Source organism: Cygnus atratus, chromosome 1 (assembly GCF_013377495.2).
Source record: "Cygnus atratus isolate AKBS03 ecotype Queensland, Australia chromosome 1, CAtr_DNAZoo_HiC_assembly, whole genome shotgun sequence".
NCBI classification, from domain to species: Eukaryota; Metazoa; Chordata; class Aves; order Anseriformes; family Anatidae; genus Cygnus; species Cygnus atratus.
This window is the reverse complement of record NC_066362.1, coordinates 26348244-26360623: the sequence shown is the minus strand read 5'-3', so window position 1 is coordinate 26360623 and position 12380 is coordinate 26348244. Positions and strand designations below refer to the sequence as shown.

The following is a 12380-nucleotide window of genomic DNA, read 5'->3' as shown; positions in this document are numbered from 1 at the left end:
TCATTTTCATAACAGAAAAAGAAATCTATGAAGGTGGCAAAACTGCCAGTTTCTGACATTTAAAACAATATAATTTCCAGCTGATTTACATACAAATAAAACTGTGGTCCTGTACAAACTTTACATTACAGGGAAACAGTTTATTTTAAAAAAGTATTTACAAATTTGAGTACTTGGTTCTTTGCAATAGACATGATGCGAACACAGAAAATTGTATGGTAGGCAGGTTTACTTATTAGATTTTTCTATTTGTTCTTTTTTGTGCAAATTCCAAATCTCTCTTTTTGTGTTGTTATCTGCCTCTATTTGCCTTGTATTACTGCTGCTGCTTTTTTTAGTATTCTGAGAAGGCTGGGTGATTTTACTTCTAGGTACAGGAAGAAACGATTTAACTCTTGAACCACCCAGCTCTGTCTTTGATTTACTGTTGCTGCTTTCTACAGTTCGACTGCTGCTGAGAGGACGGGTTCCATCCTGTGAATAAAAGAAAGCATTTTTTGTATAAATAATTATTGTAACTTGACCTGAAAAACAACCATCCAACCCTCTGCCCCTACAAAACCTTTATTATTTGCAATCCTTTGCAGTTTAATATGACAGTGTGTTACTACTTGGTGAACTAACTATGGCTTTTTTTTTCTTTCTGCGATTGAAAGGAAATATCATGAGCATATTAAAATACCCAAAGAAGAAAAGTCAATGAGGTTTTTGCATTGGCATTCAAAAATCTTAAATTTAAATCTCAAATATCTCAATTTTCAAAGTAACATTTTTTTTTCTTTCATCATAGCAGAGAAATGGCAGCTGCAGCCACAGCTAAAAGGGAGAAATGGGCATTTAGTTATGCCTTACATTGTTAGAAGGAATTTTAAAAGTAAAATAAATTCACTAGGAACAAATTATATTGGAAATGAGCAGGTCAGCTGACTTGCCAAATTATCTAAGCATCGCTACTATATAAAGCTCTGATTTGGGCTGTCTGAAATTAATGTGTTTAGAGAAACAGTCAAAAGCAGTATACCTAAATGTGGATCTGCAATGTTAAAATTGTTTCCATTCAGTGGAGTCTGTTCTTTGGATTTCAAGTAAAATTACAGACAATATTTTTAGTATTTTGAATATTTGAATATGAAAAAAGATGATGGTCAGGGTGGTAAGTCATCTCATCTAACTTCAGTTTTTTTAATGCTTAGGTGCACAAGTTAAACTATTTTCAGGGCTACCATTGTACTGGCAGAGAATAGGCAGTGTACCTCCAAAAAACAATTTACCACAGTCAGACAGTGTCTGGGTTGATCTCTAGAGGAACCCAAGTCTCTGAACGCCTGTTAAGAGAACACGGACAACAGACTCTGTGCTGGCTAAGATTAATTGAGCTGTATGGTCACAAGTACTCTCAATGTTCAAAAACAATAAAGAAAAGGGAATTATCATCCAAAGAATGAAAACTAAGGTGGAAATAGTATATCTTTACACTTAGTAGGGTTGTTTAACCCTTAAACAATTATTTTTAATTTCTGCAAAAAAGAAGAGCAGATAGAGGACCTGATATATATGTCAGTAGTATTCAGTGTACCTTCCCACTCTGAAGCTGCTCTTAAGGTAGTAAAGTTTGTTCACACTTAGACTATCTTTTTGCAGAGCCACCAACCTTATAACAGTGTGTTGCTTTTGGGATCTCGTAAATAATATGCCAAGACAACTGTAGAGCAATAGATAGCTAGGCAGAGAAATAAAACTTTTAAACAAGAAAATCCTACTTTTCAAAAACTCTGATTATATATCTTCTCAGAATCTTACCCACTGAGAGCTCTGACATCAGAGTGACTCAATTCTACTTAGATAAAAACACTTAGGAAAATATTGGTTTGAAATCTTACGTATTTTGGTAATCACTGCAAAAGTGGGTACAAAAATAAACCATGAGCCAGCAATCTTACATCAAGAATTTAAAAAAGTTTTCAGCTTTTGCAAACTTTTAAAATAGATTTACTTTTAAAAAAAGAAAAAAAAAAGAAAAAAAGAAACCAGAGCTTTTATTTCTCTCAAAATCTGATACAAATAACTTACAATGTTGCAGGAATGTTAACAATACTTGGCCTAGGGAGATGGCTTCATATCAACATGAAAAACGTGTAGCAAATACATCCATTGTTTAATAAATCTTCGTTTCCATTAAGACACATGGAAGAAACTTGGCATGGTGTGTCCAGCGAGTTTCCTAAGAATCATGACAGTTTATTCTCATAATAAACAGGGCACTGGAACATTCATTCTTTGTATCCAATCAGGAACTCAGATTTTAGAGACACCTAAACTCTAGAAACTTTCACTACTACTACAAAACTCTTCACCTACCTTTTGTTTTGTTGTTTTACTTGGGTTAGTACCACTTGCTGAAAATACAGGATTGTTCTGAGAGTTGTTGAACATCAGTAGTGCATCCTTAGAATCTGCAATCTAAAAAAGACAAGAAAATGATGAGTTCTTTATTATTGACACAAGAAATTATGTTTCAGTTTGCCAAATTTTGGAATCTTGACTTGATTTTCATGTAGTTGCATAACGAGAATGTATAGTAGCAATGCATAAATATCCAAAGAACAAGTAAAATAACTTTCCTTTTACTCTCGACAGAATTTAAAGGGGAGGGAGGGAAGGAGAAAGAGAGGGGGAGAGAGAGAGAGTGTTAACATTGACCATTGTCAGAGAAGACTGAACATCTTTTCCAGAGCAATAGTATTTAGTGGAGCTTAAGGGCAGTTTCCTGTTACATTTTATCAAGCTTCAGGGATGTCACAGGAAGGAATGATCCTGTTCTCTTCCTCCTGCCATGTTTCTTTTCTGCTATATTCCATCAAAACTTATGATCATGAAGTAACAGATACAATCTGATCAGCCTTCTGACCTTGCTGAAAACTAGGTATTTTATCCTGGGGCATGGTGACCCGATTCACTCTGCAACTGCAAAAGTACTCAATCCCATCATAACAGAGGCAGCAGGAACATGCAGTGAAAGCACAAATTAGAAAGTTGATGTGCTTATTTTGATGGCAGCCTGAAATTACATCACACAGAGCAAGCATACAACAGCACCCTTACTTCCGTAAGCCTCTACCAGGCAGTTAGGGAATTAACAGAAATTACAACCATGGATGGTTCCACCCATGATGAGGAAACCGAACAAAAGACAGTGACATCTATCTCCTTCCTCATCTAACCCACATTTCCTTGAATTGTCAACAACCAATTACGTTTTAAATGTTATTAAACACAACTTTAAGTTGGTTACCATTTCTTTAAGCACATCCCATTCTTTCAAGGACAGATACCGTAAATCCCTGTTAGCTGACTTAGTGATTAGCTGACCAGCTTGGAGAATGTGACTCATCCAAGTATTGCAAATACTTTTTTTTATTAAAAAAAAAAAAAAAAGAAAAATCAATCAAAACAAACTACAACCAACCAACTCCCCCCAAAAACCAACCAACCAAAACAAAACAAAAATCACATAATGAAGGATTTAATTAAATACGTTGAAAAATCTTCCCAAACATAGCATTTCTTAACAAAAATGTGTTTGTCTTCTAAGGATAAATAGAATATTTAATAAAGCAAAACTAATGAAACTATTGTTCAAGGAGATCCTAGAGGATATAATGGATGGCCTAACTAGACAACAGCCTAGGACTGAAGAAGCGTGTTTGCTCTCTCTGTGTTTCCAAAGACATGGATCAACTACTCCAGTCTGAACACAGCCTGCTGTCACAGACATCTACCTCAGCTGTGCCAGGAGGAAAACAAGGAAAATAAAAAAAATAGCCATAGCTACAGGGAGATCTGGATGCTTTTGTTATGGAAGGAAAAGTGAGAAAGATCCACATCTCTACCTTCTGCTCAACAGGCCTCCCATAACCCCCCAAAATCCATTCCAGCATAGAACTTAGTCATAGACTTATGAGTCTTGCAAGCCGCCTTTACCCTCTTCTGCCAGAAAAAAGAATTGTGCCAATCCATTCTTTCTTGCATGGGGCAGCAAAACGTAATTTTGCCTACACAGCAGATGAGCTTTGAGCCAGTTCTATGATGGCTAATGAGATTACATTAAAAGAAACAAAATGTGCAATGCATACTAAGAAAAACTTTCTCTGTCTTTAGGACTGCAAAAAAATTTCCCAGAGGAAGCAACGATAACATGAAAGATAAAATGGGGAACAGTAATGCAGAGAAGGCTATTGTCTGCAGCGCTTATGAACTAATAAATTTCAGCCTCTACTGCAAAAAGCTCTGTGATACAAGACAGTGAAGGTGTAATTTAAAATAATGTGTATTAAAGCAGAACTCCCTCCTTCAAATGTATTATTTATTAGTTGACTTTGGTTTATTGCCAGCTAACTTTACAATTTTTTTTCAGTTCAAGCAGTGCTTGTAAGTTAAAAATTTATTTTAAGCATGTAGCAAACAGCTGCATATGGTAATTATGTAAATTATTTAAAAGCCTTATGTTTACCTTGCTTATATCAGGCTCAGATTTGCTGGAACACATACTTTGAAGTTCCTGCACAAGATCTACTTCATCATCAGAACCAAGGGACAGTCTTTGCTCTAGATTTAATGTTCTCAATTGATCCTTCTCTGAAGACCTAGTAAAAAAGATAAAAGATAAATCCAAACCCAAAACAAAGCACAAACAAACCAAGATATAGAATTAAAAAAATAAATACTATAAACACCTGGAAAACAGTAATTTCTTTCCAAATGTTTTTACTACTACAAACAGGAAAAATATCTAATTCCTTGGCAGTAACAGTTGTAAATATTTGCTCTTATCATATTAGACCTCCTGTCTATTCAAATTATTCTCTCTAACCCAAAATTCTAAGAAAGGATTCTTCTGCCCACTGTATTCAAAAACTTTCCTTTTTTTTTTTTCTTTTTTTTTTTAATGGAGTAATCAATTTTATTCTCATCTCTTCATTGGACTTAATTCCAAACATTTTGATTTTAAAAAGCCAGCATACTGGAAGCATAAAGTATTCTATGCTCTCTGTTCCTGTGAATATGGTGGCATAAAGGTTTCAGACTAAAGTCAAATCTCAAATGCAGTTCCATGTGACTAATTCATACCCTTTCTTAGAGAAACTCAGTATTATTTAGACTAAAGTGCAGGTATCGTACAACTTCAAATTGCCATTCAGTAAGCTAAAACAGCCAGAGGAGCTTTTCTTTTGTTGTTTGTTTGTTTGTTTTTTAAAATACAATGCCAAGTGAAAAAAGCATAAGGTTGGCTTTTTATGGCTGAATAAATGTTACATAGTACTCTTAAGTCATATGTTATTCTGTTACATAAAAAGAACACAAAGAGCTGCAAGGTTTGAATTACAGAAACTGATTCTAAAATTATACCTAAGTGTACAAATTTTATTTTCTCTCAGACATGAAAATTAAATAGAATTCTTTTATTCAGATGGAAAGACAAAACACTATCAAATACAAACTCTTCATCTGTTCGTTGTTAGGTGCTGGGTTACAACACCATTTCAAGATCTTTATTGTTTTCTACTTGTTACAAATATCAAAGATTAAAACTTACTTTGTGGCAAGAGAAGCTCTTTTCTTACAGTTTGGTTGCAACATAGTCTTAGATTTTACACCTGCAGAAAAGAGTGTTTGACTTATTAGCGTATTATTATGTCTGCTGAATTCTTCAAAAAATCTGTGATAAATGGGGAAAATGTGTTCCCATTTACTGGCTAATTACATCAATAAAGTCTTCCAAAGTTCAGAATACATCCCTTGAAACTGTTCAGAGTAGCATCAGGACCATATGGGACTGCTAAAATAGCAAAAGTGATGCCTTTTTGTGGAAGTCAGAACATCAGATTTCTCTGTAAAGCACCATTTCTGGTTCTCTCAAACAGAAATCACTTATGAATGGGAAAAGATTCAACTTCATTTAAGAAAACCCAAATAATCTGCCCTTACTTTTAATAGGAACAACAGAGCAGAAATGAAAGGCTACTAAAATTAAATTCACCGTGCTTTTTTATTTAAAAAAAAACAACTTATTTACAGATATTAACTCCACTCCAAAAGCATCTCTGCGTACAAAGTACAGTGCTAACCATCCTACTTCAGTTTATGTTCATCTGAGTTCTCCAAATCATAGTGGGATCTTAGTGGGATTAGATTAATCTTAGTGGGATTAGATTTGTTCACAGTTCAAACAGAGAACTAGAAAGCAGAACTGGGACATTAGATTTGTAGTTCAGCAAAAGCAGGTTTCTTTCTGAACAAGAGCTGAAGAAATGAATAGTTCAATTTAACATTAAAAAGTACCAGGCATCAGGTATTTCAGTCTTTTATGTATAAGGCAATTGAGACTAAAATCTTCCTGTTTTTAAAATGAAGGAAAAAAAAAATCCTCTCTAAATTCTTCCCTAACTCTCCTGTCTAAAGGAGAGTTACCTTCATTTTCAGAAAGCAAAAACAAGTAATTTGGTTTTGTCCTCTAGAAGTTTTCATGTTCGATATGGCATTTGGTTACAGCATTCCAAAGTGTCCCTTCTAGACAGATGTGTACTTGCAAAAGAATGAATGCTGCTTCTACATATATCCAGATGATATCCCTTTGTAATAAACTGCTTGTTAGATGGCTTATGATCTTGAGGTGAAAACACATTTCAAAAGTGTCAGCTACTAGTAGAGCTTCCACATCTATACACACCCATAAACCCAGTGACATAATGCCTTACATGATATAAAGATTTAAAAAACAAAACAACCCTCTAAAACATTGTGCGTGTACTCTAAATCAGGTGCAGATTTAAGGGATGAAGGAGGGAAGCAATCAAGTAATGAAGCTTCCTCACAGCCAGTAGTGAGGAAGGGAATGACAGAGCATCACTCTCAGCAGTATGATGTGTAACCTGCTCTATCTCCCACCATCAGACCCAAAGCCTACCTCATTATCAGACACCAGGAAGGGCATTATAAAAAAAAAAAAAAAAAAAAAAAGGAATTGAAATTGATTAGGTTACCTCATAGTGAAAAAGAAACAATTTTTTTGGGGAAAAAAAAGTCATTTTTTTAAATGAGTAAACAAACACAAGTGCTATTTTGTAGCAAATTTTTAATTCATGATGTGGAAAAAAGTTATATTCCTATCTACTCAGTTTAAACCCCCACTTTTTTGTTTGTTTGTTTTTTTTGTTTCCCTACAATTCAAATAGAAAACTTTACCTTCAGTATTTGTCTCCTGCTTATTCCATGACTGGGAGGATAAGTGGCCTGACTTTTTGCGAGGACTTGTACTCACTTTTCTCCAAGAAGCATTCTCTCCTCTTTTCTTACCACAATTTTTGTAGCTTGAAACCATGGATAAAGGAAAGTTTCCACCCTTAAAATCTGCTATGTAATTATCTAACTCTGAAACAAAAATAGAACAATTTTAGAAAGAACTGTTGCAAATGGTGCTTCTTTGACTAATTTGTACAACTCTGTTATGTTTTGTGGAAGTTTTGCAAAAGGAACCAAACAGTTAAAAGCCCCGTTTTGGCAATATACTACTACTTGCCTTTCTGATTGCTCACTCTTACCTGTTCTGGGTAGAGGGCAGCCATGTAAAACAGCTTTATTTAGCAATATACTGAGAGCAGCTTTAACAACAGCCTGTTGACCTTGACTGGGATTTTTTTTGGCTATTGTTTGTCCTGGTACAGACGGTCTCTTCACAGAGGCTCTGGAGAGTATTGCTTCTTGAACTCTGGGAGCTATCACAGCATTCCATAACTTGGACATCCACCTGTAGGTGCACAAACAATCCTTCAGCCTCAGAGAAAATTATCAACCCTCCAGATTTTGTGAGTAATACTTTGAGTAGCACATCAGAGTTTGTGCTTTCAGGATGCACATATATTTTGGACACCCCTTTGTACCCAATATCAGCAAGGAACTGATTTTATTAAGGCAGGCTTTATTTGTTTGCTTTATATTCAATTATTTGACTTATTTTTTTTTCAGATGGCTTTGGCAAACTGTTTACCATCTGATGCTTTTCCTCTTTCAAATGAGAACATAAACCATCGTTTTCTTTCTAAAGCTTAAAGAAAGAATGTCCCAGAAAAATGAGTATTTGTGTATTTTAAAAAGAAAAAAAAAGCAAGCAACCAACCAACCAAAACAAAAACAAAAACAAATTCTCCTTCACCTTTGCCAGAACATGGAAAAGTTTCCATGCTTGCAGGTGTTCATTCATAGCATATTTGCTGCCAGGGTGGGAAAAAAGAGCTATTCAGTCCTGATCGCACCCTTTCTAGTATTCTTCCATTTCCAAACTCATCCAGTTTGCACGACCTTTCTTTTCATACAGCTGCCTTGCTCTCTCTCTCCTTTTGTTTATTTGGTCTATAGTGAATTGTGTTTCCAGGATGCTGTGGATTTTCCAGATTGTCTGGTTTAGAGACTGGGTCAGATTACAAAAAAATTGATTCAATGGGATGTGGTTCTTGTGGGATTTTTGCTTAAGAGAGAAATATTACACCTTTTTAGCACAGGAGTGAAAACTAAGTGTATTAGCAAATAAATTAGTGGTATTTGTCACAGGGGAGAAAGGCTAGCAGTTTCAGGACTAAGGCTTATTTCACACTATATCAATCTTTTTAAAATCAAATACAACTTTTTTTTTTCTCCCCTCCTTATTACCATCTTGTGGGAGGTAGATGAGTAAAATTTAGAGCTACATAGATTATATCAAAGGCCTATATGAAATTACAGGCTATAATGATGCTTCAGCTTTGCAGAAATCCATTCAGAAAAAATGAAGGCTAAAAAGTCTGTTTCACTGAGGTGAACCATATTCTTCATATGCTGATACACAGAAGCCATCTTATTACCCAAAATGATGGCTTTTTGGCTGGTTAGAAAGAAAACTTTTTTTTTTTTTTTAAATTTAGAATGCTTGAGTCATTTAATATATATTTTTCATTAGTTATGAAGCATAGATTGAATTTTTATGACATAATTATACTCTAAAGTGCTTGTATAAGCTTGGTAAAAGTTATATTAGTTCACAAAAGAATTAGTACAGTTAATAAGCTGTAAAATGCATATTTAAAATATTCCTTTAAGCTTCTTAACATGATGTTGTAGATACATTCCATATAGACACAGTTTGCTTCTGCTAGCTGACTTAAGCTATGAAAATAAACACCGGTTTACTATAAATTGCTGAACTATAACTTTATCTCTCACTTTTTGCTTATGTAAGCTTCTGACAGTCTGCAATGTTGCTAGTAGGAATAGTCAGAAATGAATTTTGCAGAGATAAAAATTAATTTAGCCCATTTAATCTAACAGTTAATGGTTAATGGGCTTTACAGTGCCATCCTCTCTTAATAAAATTCCAGCCTGGTGTTTAAATTCAGTCCTATGTTTGGTTTTCATTTGTGCACATTTTGATCAAGTCCCCAGTTCTTTGATGTATCCGATATTTTGGAAAGATATAGTATCACTCATCCCTGAAAAACAGCTGTAAAAAGAAACTCTTCCCCATCGGAACATCATCATTAATTTTCTAGATCATAAACAAAAAAATGCAGCTAAAATTTTCCTCATTTATTCAGTCTACTCTCCAAAACATGTGAAGCTACATGAAACAGCACACAGCATGAAACAATTTCCTGTTATGCCTTCTCTCTCCCTCTCCCTTTCCAGTTGTCTGGTTTTACTACTTACCTTGCACTAACACCCAGCCCAGAACAAACCCAGTTTCCAGATAGCTGGCTACTATGTTAATGAATTGAACTGACTCAGCAAGGCTTTGACAAATGCAAAAAGCAGCAGAATAGCAGGGGAGAAGAGGGGCAAGAGGACAGGAGTGGCTAATTAGATTGAAATATCACCAACCAGTGAGCTGTTAATTAAACCTATTTATTGCTAGTTATATGACTACACTATTAGGCATCACGCTGCTAAACCTGAAGTGTCTAGTAAGTGCTCACTACAGCTGCTCTTTCTGATTGTTTACTAGTAGACAAAAACTGCATTAAAATGAAGAGTCAGGTGGCATATCACTACTGTAAAAGATATTATGGAGATGTGGTAATTACATCAAAATACCTCGTTGTGAATCTAGTCAAGGTTACCCAGGACAAATCCAAACTGAGAAATGCATATTTAAGGTATCTAAGCAACACGTTTTCTGCCCTCTGCTGATACCATTACAATAAATAACTGATTAAGACATTTCAGTGGACACGGATCAAGAGGAAGACAGGAGATAAATGCATGGTGTACTTTATTCATTTATTATTTCATAGCAACCATAACATTTTCAGCCAATGCTAAATCCACATTTAGAATTTGATAATTACTCTGGATATTAGAAAACCTTGCCCTTTAGAAAGAGGTGAGAAAATAAACAAGCAAAATTTATCAAGATCTGGACATAGAAAAAGGTGAGAAAGCTAGTGTATGCACTAAGAAAAAGACCTTGAACTAAGGGTGAGCAGAAGCTGGTAGGGGGGACAAGTCAGAGAGGGAACAGAAGGGACAATCAAGGAGAATGCTGTGAAACATGGTGAGAAAAGTAACATCACATACTCCAAAAAAGCACATCATTTGAGTTCTGAGTAAGTCTGAATCTTAATTAGGGCTCGTTACCTTTCTAATATAGCCAAACATCCTATAATGAAATCAATATACCTTAAACTTCTGTAAGTATTTCTTGTTTCACTTGCTAATATTTGCATAGGTTGGAATGTGAGCAGATGTTCAAGCAATATGTACCAGGCAGGAAAAGACAAATTTTCATCATTCTTCTTTGATTTCACTGGACATCTAACCATGTGCACAGCTAAAAAGAATGTATCTGCTTTATTTACTAAGCTAATACTTCCGTGAAACTGTATGTGTTTAGAAATGATACCAGACATTAGAAAGGGTGAGAAAGCATTCTACTTCTCCATATTTCTCTCATATGTAACTTCAAAAGGAAACTTTACCAACTTGTCAAGCTCAGAATTCTTGATTCTTATTTTGATCTGTTCCCTAATGAAAAGTTTTCTTTACGGTACCGTCTTGGAATGAAGAACAGAACCCTTAAAGGGTTGAGCAAAATTAGCCATTCCCGTACACACACTATTTTAGAAACTCTGTGTTGGAAAATAACTGAAAGGTCACAACAAAAGACTGATTTTCAACCAGTGTTAGACACCCAGTTCCCACTTCTGTCCTTCAAAATTGCCCTTCTGGTAATTAAATACCAAACAAAAGTCTTAAAGCTTTCAGTAACTTCCGCTAAAATACTTCCAAGGATGGTGAGTCAGATGAGTTTGGGGAGAAACATAACTGCTATATTGGTAGGAAATATTTGATTGGCACTGAAGAGGGTCAAACAAGAAATAGAAATCTTACTTCACTGTTGCTTGGCCATGCCCTGGCACCACTGGACAAGAGAAGAAATGTTTTGGCCCCATAAGAGCTTCAGGTGCTCCAAGACGTGATAAGCAAGAGTTCAGCTGGTGCCAAACAGCAAGAATCCAGTCTATGACCTTGCACACAGGATCACATGGAGGAGGTACTTTGCCTCTGAACTGCAGAGAGAGAAAAGATGACTGACACAATGCAAGACCTCTGCTGTAAACACTTATACTGAAGCACCAAGAAGGCCTGTTTTTTTTTTTTCCTTTTTTTTTTCCCCCCCCTCCTCCTGTCATGAGAACCAGAACAGACAAAAACTGGTCAAATTTTTCTATGACATATACTGAAGTCTTCTTGTATCAAACCTTATTTCCCCAACTATGACTCCTTATCAGTGAACTGACATGCCCCTACTTTGTTGTGGGAAACTGAGACACAAATTTGACTGCGTTGCTTTTTATATGGTGTTTAACATTAGAAATACAAGAGGCATTTACCATATCCTATGCAATATGTGTAATAAAAACAGGCCACATAAAAGAATATACCATCACACTGAGCAGGAATGTCTGATCCAGGCATATACTCAGTGGGTTTCTAACTTAGTTTTATATTTAGTAGCAGTGAAGGAAAAATGCCTTCCTGTAAGACTTACATTTTTAGTATGCCTTGTTAAAGGAAAATTATTTGATGCCAAAAAGATCTTCTATCTCATCTGAGTCCAAATTGCAGTCTTCATCATCCTAATCCTAGGATTATCCTCTGGAACAGTTTGAATTAAAGGAAGCTTTAAAAGATGCACTAGGGATAGTATTTGCCAGCATTGAAGCCAGAGCTTCTTGAACAACTAAGAGTCTACAGGTGAACAATTTAATATTAATGTAGAAAAACACTTAAACTGTTCCAAATACATCTCCAAAACAAGGAAAAAAAGAACTTTTAATCTGAAAACATGAATA

At 35.2% G+C, this 12380-nt stretch overlaps 1 protein-coding gene across 1 annotated transcript in view; it reads right to left on the bottom strand.

Annotated features, from left to right (window-relative positions):
• Positions 1–228: 228 nt before the first annotated feature.
• The window catches only part of CTTNBP2 (cortactin binding protein 2), an 86774-nt gene continuing 74622 nt past the window's right edge, over positions 229–12380 (bottom strand). Inside the window, exons 17-23 of the mRNA XM_035544011.2 lie at positions 11416–11594; positions 7599–7804; positions 7243–7428; positions 5594–5654; positions 4511–4643; positions 2359–2460; positions 229–474 (exon numbers count right to left, since the gene is read on the bottom strand). Of these exons, the coding sequence (XP_035399904.1) occupies positions 229–474; positions 2359–2460; positions 4511–4643; positions 5594–5654; positions 7243–7428; positions 7599–7804; positions 11416–11594 (1113 nt within the window). The remainder of the gene's footprint in view (positions 475–2358; positions 2461–4510; positions 4644–5593; positions 5655–7242; positions 7429–7598; positions 7805–11415; positions 11595–12380) is intronic.